At 41.2% G+C, this 11,833-nt stretch overlaps 2 protein-coding genes across 4 annotated transcripts in view; one reads left to right on the plus strand and one right to left on the minus strand.

The window, feature by feature from the left end:
- LOC106535507 (GRAM domain-containing protein 1A) overlaps positions 1 to 6,772 on the minus strand; it is a gene marked incomplete at its 3' end in the record, with an annotated part of 30,228 nt that extends 23,456 nt beyond the window's left edge. The window contains 2 exon segments of one of the 3 annotated variants that reach the window (XM_014032523.1): positions 4,387 to 4,470; positions 6,630 to 6,772. Coding sequence is in view for 1 of the 3 variants with exons in the window: in XM_014032526.1 (XP_013887980.1) it covers positions 3,306 to 3,421 (116 nt within the window). 3 annotated transcript variants of the gene reach the window in all.
- Positions 6,773 to 8,525: 1,753 nt separating this feature from the next.
- Positions 8,526 to 11,833, plus strand: part of si:ch211-225p5.8 (sodium channel subunit beta-1) — a 5,127-nt gene continuing 1,819 nt past the window's right edge. Inside the window, exons 1-3 of the mRNA XM_014032527.1 lie at positions 8,526 to 8,744; positions 9,917 to 10,083; positions 10,158 to 10,392. Of these exons, the coding sequence (XP_013887981.1) occupies positions 8,702 to 8,744; positions 9,917 to 10,083; positions 10,158 to 10,392 (445 nt within the window). The 5' untranslated portion in view covers positions 8,526 to 8,701. The remainder of the gene's footprint in view (positions 8,745 to 9,916; positions 10,084 to 10,157; positions 10,393 to 11,833) is intronic.

Here is an 11,833-nt window from a genome sequence, read left to right on the forward strand (position 1 = left end):
ACAGAGCCATTTTATTTACGTGCAAAGCATTCTGGGTAAATGATGAAGGGGATAGGTCATTGGCACGAGGGTGCTATCGAGCTATATCCACCCTGAAGGTTAATGTTGGACAATATCTGATGATCGACTCTTTTAAATGAAACCAGAGAGCGTTGACAGAGAGGAGAAGGTAGAAATGACTCAGCCTGGAACTGAAAATATGGAAGGAGGACAACAGAGCTGCTTCATGGAAGAAGAACCTCAGCTTAGCCTGTTAGCCTTTGCGCTAACAAGCTAAACTTTGGTCCTCCATCTATATTTTCAGTTCCAGGCTGAGTCATTTCTACCTTCTCCTCTCTGTCAACGCTCTCTGGTTTCATTTAAAAGAGTCGATCATCAGATATTGTCCAACATTAACCTTCAGGGTGGATATAGCTCGCTAGCAGCCTCGCACCGAGGACCTATCCACGTCATCATTTACCCAGAATGCTTTGTAAATAAAATGGCTCTGTCAGAGTTAAAATATATTTTTAAACTTTTAGTTTTAAAATGATAAAAACTAAACATCCTACAGTATTTTTACAGTATTTATTTTACAGTTAAAACAAATGTTTATCTAATAAAGTCTAATGTTACAACTAATCCTGGATCCTTTTAGGACTAAAACTGGTTGTTTTATTGTTGCTGTTTATCAGAAAACTGTCATAAATTAACTCTGATCTGACAGACCGGTCACTGTGGCTTCAGACGTGCAGAAAAATCAAGGATTAAACATCAGGAAGGACAGATTTAACTCTTGGTTGAAGACAAAATGAAGTCAGAACTGAGTAAAGTTCCTGTAAACTCAGCAGACGTTAGTTTGAATAAAAACTGAAAACAGATCATTTCCAACCCACTGACTGTAACTAAAAATAATAAATCAGTCGCAGCAGACTCTTCCTCATCTTCTAACTCCTCCCATTTTCTGTTGCCAGGTGAGCTCACCTGATGCTCACCTTTTGTGCAGCGCTTCCATCTGATTGGGAGGTTTTTTTTTAAGCACATACGTGTTTACACACCTGGTGGATGTGTTCAAACCGTCTCTTCATAGGTGTGGTCAAATGAAAAGCAGTGCTCAGAAATGACAGGAAGTGACATCAGGATTTATTTCTGTGTCCAGATTTGTATTTAAATCTCACAGATTATTTCAGATTCCTCAATCAACATGTTGATTTTTTTTTATAAAAACAAAAGTTTAGAAACAAACATTTTATAAACTCTTTCAGACTTTTACTCAAATAAAATGCAGATTTTTCAAACAAGGCGAGTCCTGTGTTTAAAGTAAATTAATTATTTTGTAAATATGGGCTGGTGTTGAGATCTTTGAAGTTTTACTAACTGTGGAAGTACTTTTATTTAGTGTAGTAATGGTACTAGTACAAGTAGTGGTGGTTATGGTTTTGTCATGTGGGAAAATAGTTTAAATAATATTTATCTGATAGATTTTAGTCTGTGTTAATAATGAGAAGTGGTAAACACAGATCCGCTAATACAGGAACTAGCTTCTCATTTAGTGGATTAGCTTCTTTTTTTTTTTTTTTTTTGCTAATTTGGGAAACTGTCAGCAGACCAATCAGCTCCACTAATTTTAAGTCTAATTAAAAGTTCCTAAGTGTAAAACTTCTATTTTTATGTCAATTATCCTGAATTCAATAAAAACAATCTCCTCTTACAATCAGTGCTGGATGGGTCATGTGTGTGTTAGCATGTAGTATGTTTAGCAGCTAGACTTCAAAATAAGAGCATCAAAAAGAAATAAAGCAACATTTAAATGATACAAACAAAAACTGACAAAAATAAAATATGGTAGAGGAAGTATCTGCCATTTGTTGTTTGGCTAATGTCAAACAGTATTTATAAAATAAAAACTCTATTAAGCAATGCTTTTATTTTGATAGGATTAAATTGTAACTATCACAAGAGCTGTAACTCTGATTTGGATTGGCCACTTGTGTCACAGATGATCCAATAAAAACTAACAACAGGTTTGTGTCACTTCCACCAGGCTTTAATTTACAGTTGTCTTAGCGTTGGCTTCCGCTAATTTTTTAATTGTTTAGTGTTAGCCTAGCTACGGTTCTTGTTTGGCGGATTAGTGGATAATGAAGCCAGCTGTTCCCACCACTGCTAATGAATCTGGAGTTCCTCAGGGTTAAGTGTTTGGTCCAGTACTCATTTATATAAACCTCGCTTGTCTGAGTGGCGTTAATTTGATCTTCAGTTTGAACATAAAGAACCTTGGTGTTTTTATAGTTTACTGTGTCAACATCACACACACACACACACACACACACACACACACACACACACACACACACACACACACACACACACACACACACACCATCAACAATAAAAACTGCAGCAGNCACACACACACACACACACACACACACACACACACACACACACACACACACACACACACACCATCAACAATAAAAACTGCAGCAGACCCACAGATGTATCCAACGGGGACACTTGTGTCTCTGTTTCAGTCCACTGTTTGTCTTCAGAGCTTCCAGAGAATAGTCTGAGCCCACCTCAGGGGATAGTCTGAGCCCACCTCAGGGGATAGTCTGAGCCCACCTCAGGGGATAGTCTGAGCCCACCTCAGGGAGTAGTCTGAGCCCACCTCAGGGAGTAGTCTGAGCCAATCTCAGGGACTAGTCTGAGCCCATCTCAGGGACTAGTCTGAGCCCATCTCAGGGACTAGTCTGAGCCCATCTCAGGGACTAGTCTGAGCCCATCTCAGGGAATAGTCTGAGCCCATCTCAGGGAATAGTCTGAGCCCATCTCAGGGACTAGTCTGAGCCCACCTCAGGGAATAGTCTGAGCCCATCTCAGGGAATAGTCTGAGCCCATCTCAGGGACTAGTCTGAGCCCACCTCAGGGAACAGTCTGAGCCCACCTCAGGGAATAATCTGAGCCCACCTCAGGGAATAGTCTGAGCCCATCTCAGGGACTAGTCGGAGCCCATCTCAGGGACTAGTCTGAGCCCATCTCAGGGACTAGTCTGAGCCCATCTCAGGGAGTAGTCTGAGCCCATCTCAGGGAGTAGTCTGAGCCCATCTCAGGGAATAGTCTGAGCCCATCTCAGCCTGCAGGATGTGTTTGAACAAGCAGAATCTCAGACTTGTTAGTCCAGACTAATCCAGCCATCATCTGAGAGCAGCCCGAACCTTTTTATGTTCTGTCATAAAACCCAAACTGTCCGCCCCAACACAAACCGAGCCGGAACCAGGCTAAAAAAATAAACTTTAAAACTTTAAAGCCGAACCTCCTACCTCCCATTGGATGAGTTCCCTGCGGTTCTGCCGTCCTGTTCGGCCTCGAACACCAGCCGGGCCACGGTCCGGGACGTGATGTTGAAATCCAGTTTTTCACAGGAGCACATCAACATTGTCCGGGGCTGGAGGAGGAGGCGTCCACCGGCTGACCGCTGGCTCCCGGCCGGCTGAAAGGAGTCTTCCCCCGGACCGACACCGAACCCCGCTACGAAGGCCCGCGAGATCAGCAGCAGGGTTTAACTTTTACCACACATAAAAAAATACCCACACACACTTCCATTTTCACTTTACAGCATCCTGTTAAAAATACATCAATCAGACTTAATTTAAAGATAAAGACCGAGATTAGCCTCGCGTTAAGCTAGCTGCTTTAAAGAGCCGAACAAAAGCGGTTTTTGTCGAAAAGAGAAAAAAAAAAAAGTCAGCTAAACGGACGACCCAACTCCGGAGACAGGGGGGTTTACAGAAACTAAACATTTACCCAACAACCGAACGGGTTTTATTTTAGTAAAATACAGATTATTTGATACTACTCGGGTAAATATTTAATATACAGAACATAAAACGTATTCATCATTCAGTTAAAATAAAACACATTTAAATAAAACCCGAGCACCCCTCCATGTAAACTTTATGGTTCAGTCCGAGAAAATAACTGTTCCTCAGATGTGGGAGAGGAAGAAGCTTTTATTTCTCACTAAATCCACCAAAACAGGTCAAAAATCAACACGGAATCAACTCTAATCTTCTGATGAACAAATACAATAAAAATCTACTTTGTTGTAAAAAAAATATATTAATAAACACTAATTTAGTTCTCCTTATTAACAGACATTTTTCCACTCATATGAAGCCACAATGACCAGTTTTAACTCTGAATAATGTGCAACAAATACAAAAAAACACAAATTTGGTTTAATTTCTGAAGTAATTTAAAGGGAACAAAGCTAAATAGATACCTTGGATAACCAGAACCACAGCGACGCCTTGTGTCAGAAATATGTGTGTGCAGCCAATTTACACTCTAATGTGCATAAAATATTAAAATAAAATAAAGCCAATAAAGTGATGTTACGACCTGTTTCCAGAAGCAGCATCGTGTCCTCAGATGTCCTCACCAAGAGACAAACAGCGGAGACAGAGACAGTCCCTTTTACTGCAGCTGTACAGAACAATAAAAACATTTTATGTGATTCAGAGGATGTACAGATGAAAAATAAACAAAGCTTTAAATGGATCAACATTCATTTAGTTAATGCTGAGTCAGGTTGTTTTATGTTTACTTTGTAGCTTTGGAGAAAATATTTTATCACTTTAGGCTACTCAATAAATCAGAATGTTCAACTCATTTAGAACATAACATCTGGATGGACCAACAGAACCAAATGGACCAACAGAACCACATGGACCAACAGAACCACATGGACCAACAGAACCACATGGACCAATAGAACCACATGGACCAACAGAACCAAATGGACCAACAGAACCACATGGACCAACAGAACCACATGGACCAACAGAACCACATGGAACAATAGAACCACATGGACCAACAGAACCACATGGACCAATAGAACCACATGGACCAACAGAACCACATGGACCAATAGAACCACATGGACCAACAGAACCACATGGACCGACAGAACCACATGGATCGACAGAACCACATGGACCGAGAACCACATGGACCAACAGAACCACATGGATCGACAGAACCACATGGACCGACAGAACCACATGGACCAATAGAACCACATGGACCGACAGAACCACATGGACCGACAGAACCACATTGGACCAACAAAACACATGGACCAACAGAACCACATGGACCAATAGAACCACATGGACCAACAGAACCACATGGACCGACAGAACCACATGGATCAACAGAACCACATGGACTAATAGAACCACATGGACCAATAGAACCACATGGACCAACAGAACCACATGGACCAATAGAAACACATGGACCAACAGAACCACATGGACCAATAGAACCACATGGACCAACAGAACCACATGGACCGACAGAACCACATTGATCAACAGAACCACATGGACCAACAGAACCACATGGACCAACAGAACCACATGGGCCAACAGAACCACATGGACCAACAGAACCACATGGACTAATAGAACATATGGACCAACAGAACCACATGGACCAATAGAAACACATGGACCAACAGAACCATATGGATCAATAGAACCACATGGACCAACAGAACCACATGGACCAATAGAACCACATGGACCAATAGAACCATATGGATCAATAGAACCACATGGACCAACAGAACCACATGGACCAATAGAACCACATGGACCAATAGAACCACATGGACCAATAGAACCAATAGAAACATATTGACCAATAGAAACACATGGACCAATAGAACCACATGGACCAGTAGAACCAATAGAAACATATTGACCAATAGAAACACATGGACCAATAGAATCACATGGACCAACAGAACCACATGGACCAACAGAACCACATGGACCAACAGAACCACATGGACCAATAGAAACACATGGACCAATAGAAACACATGGACCAACAGAACCACATGGTCCAATAGAAACACAGAGACCAACAGAACCACATAGACCAATAGAACCATTTGGATCAGTAGAATCATAACTTTCATTCTTTTTGAAATATTTAACTTTTTGTACATTCTCACTTTAGTTTTCTGCTGTTTTGCATGTTTTATTTTTTAATCCTGCTGGTTTTATCTGTAGTTTTATTTATAGCTTCAGCTTCTTTCAGCATCACATTGAGTTTTCACAGAAACATTTCTCTGTTTTTATTTCTTACCTTGATGAAAACATTATGATCTGCAGACCTGGAGGTGTAATTGTGCTGTTTCTGTTTTGTGCAGTAAGTCAGAAAAAAGGCTTGTTTGTGTGAAGTTAGCATTAAACCTGATCCTGTTAGCAGCAGGGTTTTATCAGATCAGCAGAGTCATGAAATCTTCCTGTTTGCTTCATTACAGCTGATAACAGATATTTTTGACCTTTTCTGGGTTGCAACATCAATTCTTCAAGCACTTCTTCTTGTTTGAGTTTAACTTTGAATTTCTTTCACAATAATCACGAGTGAATCAGACATGAAGTATTAGTTTTATTTTAATGCTCTGAGGAACTTTGATCAATCGATCCTCAACTGAAGTTATGGATTTTAAAAATATTTTTTCACACTTTCGAACAGCTAGATGCAGCCCTGATGGAAGCAGAGTTATCTGAAGAAGTTTCCTCAAACCTTAAAGACATGAAATGAGTTGATGAAACAGTTTTTACCTTCCTGCAGCTGTTTCCTCTCAAACCAGCAGCAGCATCACAGTGACTTGGCAGAATGGGGATTTTCCATGGAGCATCTGCTGTCCTGTTTGTCTCCTGTTTGTCTCCTGAGTGTCCCCTGCTGTAACACACGTGCAGCTCCAGTGCAGCTCTCAGGGAGATGTGCAGTCTGCAGCAGCTGAGCCGGACCGCTGGAAACCTGAGCTGAGCTAAAAATAAAAGAAACACCTCCAGGCTGGTGAGGGAGGAGGTGTCTCTGCTCGGTGCCATGCACACAGCCTTTATCACGTCAACATTTCCTCGAAGGCCCCCTCCCCAGTGAGCACCCCCCAGGAGATTTGTGTTTGTTTTTATTCACCAGTCTGGTTTTATTCTCATTGGGAGGGCCGACACAAGGTCAGAGTGGGCTCTGAGCTCCAGAGTCACATGTCTGCATCGTTTACAGCATCCCTGACCCACAAAGCACCAGAACACCCAGAACCACAACATGTCTCCTTTAAAGCCAACAGCTTCATCACGTCAACAACACGCGTGTCCAGGCCTTCAGCCGTGTTCTCAGCCCTGACTTTGACTCTTTCCTGATGGGCCAGATGATACCGGCCCAGATAAGAGCTGCTCAGACTCCTGTCCAGTCTGTGGACCACACATTATTTTTAACAGAAATTACAACTAAAGTAAGGAGATAACTATTAAATATTTAAAGTCTCATCAATCAAATGAGAGTAACAGACAAAGAGACCGTATCTGTTTCAGAGAAATAAATATAAAACTGTTTCATTGAGGAACAAAACAACAGATTTTATGGATTTAAAACAGCACTTCCTGTTTCTGCTGTTTCTAATATTTCCAACAAAATCAAAATTAAATGTATTTTTTTAAGTCCAAAGTAATGTGTTGAACAAGGTTTTCAAAATGTTTAAACAAAAACAGGCAAAAACACCTAAACTGTTTCAGGAAGGTCAGACCTGAGAAAACAGGCATGAGAGAAAAGAAAATATGAACTTTATTTTAAAGAGAATCCTGACTTGTTGTGACTTTAAACATTATTTCATAAACTTTTACTTCAGCTACAAAACAAAGATTATAAAAATACTGTAGTGTTTAGTTTTTACATGTTTGAAAAATATATTGTCACACTGATGATGTCATATTATTGACACTGCAAAGCATTCTGGGTAAATGATGACACTTACTATGTGCTCAGGTGCAAACTTTATCCAGCTTCAGGGTTCAGTTTGGACGATGTCTGACGTTGTGGAGGACGACAGAGCTGCTTCATGGACAGCTCACCTCAGCTTAGCCCCTCAGGTTCTGTGTTAGCTCTGGAGCTAAAAATATTAGCTCTGGAGCTAACACTATCACAGTATATATATATATATATATATATATATATAAGCTTGATAGATAATGCTATATAATTAGTTCTGGAGTTAATGCCACATGTCACAATATATTTAACAAAAAGAAAACACTGACACTAGCTAGAAGTAGTAAAACATTAGCAGAAAGCATTGAATGGTATAGAGAACAGCTAAAGTAGTGTCGTTAGAAGCTAAAAGAGGAGTCATGAGGAGCAGTTTTTACCTTTGACCTGCAGAATCATGTCTGTGTTTACAGAAAACAATAAAAGCTGAAGATGAGCCTGCACATGTTTGCTTTACTCAGCATATATTTGTTTAACAAATCATGACTCGGTGGTTTTACATGAACCACCTGCTGCTTCCAGAGAATCAAATAAAAACATTAAAATAATAAAAACCAAAGCCTAAATTCAAACGTTCCTCTTTTCCAAACTCTTTTCTATTCTGTTTGTTTATAAAACCCGGGTTCTGCTCCGGGCGGTTCTGTTCCCGTTCTGGATCTCCTCAGGTTTCCTGTCGCCTCTAAATTTAGCTGCTTTAAAGTCGGACAGAACCGAGGGGCAGAGGTTCTGTAAAAGCACTTCTGAGCAGCTCTGATTGTTGGGAAACCTTCTGACAGGAACATTCTGAGGAACATGGGGTCCATCAGGAACCAGGAGGACTAAAGTGGACCTGCAGAACCTTCTCTGGACCACAGGTTGTCCTGCAGAAATGACCCACTGGTTGTGTTTTTTAGCTGCTTGCAGCCTTCTTGGTGAGTTTCAGCTGAGAACCTCCTGGTGTTCAGAAACAGCACGAATTTATTCAAATGTTTGTTTTATTGGTGTTAAAATAATTTAAAGACAACAAATATATATATATATATTTAAACAAAAATCACTTCCTGTTTGATTTTATTTCACCTGAAGAAACCAAGTCAGAGAATTTTATTTGTTAAAATAATTTAATTTTAGCCTCAGGGCCAAAGAAAATTTAGATAATGATGTCACAGGGTTAGAGTTTTATCTGGAACTGGACCAAAACCTGTCTTTATGAGAGACTTTAAAGATCAAAGATGTTCAGAGGATGCAGTTTGAACAAACAGAACCACATGGACCAACAGAACCACATGGACCGACAGAACCACATGGACCAACAGAACCACATGGACCAACAGAACCACATGGACCGACAGAACCACATGGACCAACAGAAACACATGGACCAACAGAAACACATGGATCAACAAAACCACATGGACCAATAAAACCACATGGACCAACAGAAACAAGTGGACCAACAGAAACACGTGGACCAATAGAACCACATGGACCAACAGAACCACATGGACCAATAGAACCACATGGACCAACAGAACCACATGGACCAACGGGAACACTGCCCCAGTCCAGAGGTGGCACCAACTCCATTGGGCTTCGTCTGGGTCAGAACATCACACAGTAGAGACCTAGATCTCACAGATCAGGATTATAGATCTTTGTTAGAAAAAATGGACCAAAAAAAATCTTGTCAGAAACAAATCCAAGAGTCTGGTTCTGTGACGATTCTTAGCTTAGACCAGGGTTCTGGGCTCGGATCAGGGTTCCTGGTTAAAGCAGAGAAGCTCCAGGTCCAAAAGTTCTAATCATCTGGAGACAAAAACAGACTCCACTGTTCAGCACGGTGGTGGCTGCATCATGACCCGGCCCGTCTGACTGCACAGATAAATCCAGAGGTCCAAAGCCCGGTTCCAAACCAAGATGAGGACACAGTGAGACATGAAACTCTTCATCATCCAGTGTCCTCATCATCAGAGCACCTTTCAAAATAAAAGCTTGACGATGTTTAAAAGTAAAATAAGTTTTGTCTGTTCTAAAGTTGAATAGATTGTTTTAGTTTGATGTTTTTTAATCTGCACATGTCTGATTGTCCCGGTTCTGTCTGAAGTGTCTCCGTGTCTCAGCGGCTGCGCTGAGGTGGACTCAATGACCGAGGCCGTGGCAGGAGAAGGATTCCTGCTCGGCTGCATCTCCTGTAAGAAAAGAGAAGAAGTTCCGGCCCGAACCACGGTGGACTGGCACTTCAAGCCTCGGCACGAGGACCAGTTCAGGCATGTGAGTCCAGCAGAGTCCCGGACACAAGGTTTGTTTCTCCAGTCCAGCTGAACGTTCTGGTTTTTCCTCTGCAGATTTTCCACTACGACCACCCCACCGCCGACGTCCTCCACGAGGACTTCAGAGAGCGTCTGAAGTGGCACGGCACCCGGAACCGCGATATTCAGGTCGGTGCCGTTTACATCCAGAACGTGACCTTCAACGACTCCGGGTCGTACCGCTGCACCTTCCACCGGACCCTCTTCCTGCCGCTGGCCGATGAGAGGGTGGTGGTGGAGAAGGAGGTGGAACTGACCGTGTTGGCTGCAGGTGAGCCTCGGCTTGGGTCAGAACCAGTCTCAGTGGACCTCATGGGGTCTGCCCAAACTCCTACCATTCATCAACTGAAATCTCATATCAGCTACAGGCAGTGATGGGCACTGCTAACCAGAGTTAGCTTCACTAACAACTAACCTGCTAAACAAGAATCTTAGCTCTACTAATGCTAACCTGCTAACAAAAATCTTAGGTCTTCTGATGCTAACCAGCTAAACAAAAATCTTAGCTCTGGTAATGCTAACATGCTAAACAAGAATCTTAGATCTGCTAATGCTAACCTGCTAAACAAGAATATTAGCTCTGCTAATGCTAACTTGCTAAACAAGAATCTTAGATCTGCTAATGCTAACCTGCTAAACAAGNATATTAGCTCTGCTAATGCTAACTTGCTAAACAAGAATCTTAGATCTGCTAATGCTAACCTGCTAAACAAGAATATTAGCTCTGCTAATGCTAACCTGCTAACAAAACTCTTAGGTCTTCTGATGCTAACCAGCTAAACAAAAATCTTAGCTCTGGTAATGCTAACATGCTAAACAAGAATCTTAGCTCTGATAATGCTAACCTGCTAAACAAGAATATTAGCTCTGCTAACACTAACATGCTAAACAAGAATATTAGCTCTGCTAAAGCTAACCTGCTAAGCAAGAATCTTAGCTCTGCTAACGCTCATCCCTTAAACAAGAATCTTAGCTCTGCTAATGCTAACATCCTAACAAAAATCTTAGGTCTTTTGATGCTAACCAGCTAAACAAAAATCTTAGCTCTGCTACTGCTAACCTGCTTAACAAGAATCTTAGCTCTGCTAATGCTAAACTGCTAAACAAGAATCTTAGCTCTGCTAATGCTAAACTGCTAAACAAGAATCTTAGCTCTGCTAATGCTAAACTGCTAAACAAGAATCTTAGCTCTGCTAACGCTAACCTGATGAATAAGAATCTTAGCTCTGCTAATGCTAACCTGCTAAACAAGAATCTTAGCTCTGCTAATGCTAATCCCTTAAACAAGAATCTTAGCTCTGCTAATGCTAACCTGCTAACAAAAATCTTAGGTCTTCTGATGCTAACCAGCTAAACAAAAATCATAGCTCTGGTAATGCTAACCTGCTAAAAAAGAATCTTAGCTCTGATAATGCTAACCTGCTAAATAAGAATCTTAGCTCTGCTAACACTAACATGCTAAACAAGAATATTAGCTCTGCTAATGCTAACTGCTAAGCAAGAATCTTAGTTCTGCTAACGCTAATCCCATAAATAAGAATCTTAGCTCTGCTAATGCTAACCTGCTAACAAAAATCTTAGCTCTGCTAATGCTAACCTGCTAAATAAGAATCTTAGCTCTGATAATGCTAACATGCTAACAAAAATCTTAGGTCTGCTGATGCTAACCAGCTAAACAAAAATCTTAGCTCTGCTAATGCTAACCTGCTAAA

Source organism: Austrofundulus limnaeus, unplaced genomic scaffold (assembly GCF_001266775.1).
Source record: "Austrofundulus limnaeus strain Quisiro unplaced genomic scaffold, Austrofundulus_limnaeus-1.0 Scaffold1475, whole genome shotgun sequence".
Classification (NCBI taxonomy): Eukaryota; Metazoa; Chordata; class Actinopteri; order Cyprinodontiformes; family Rivulidae; genus Austrofundulus; species Austrofundulus limnaeus.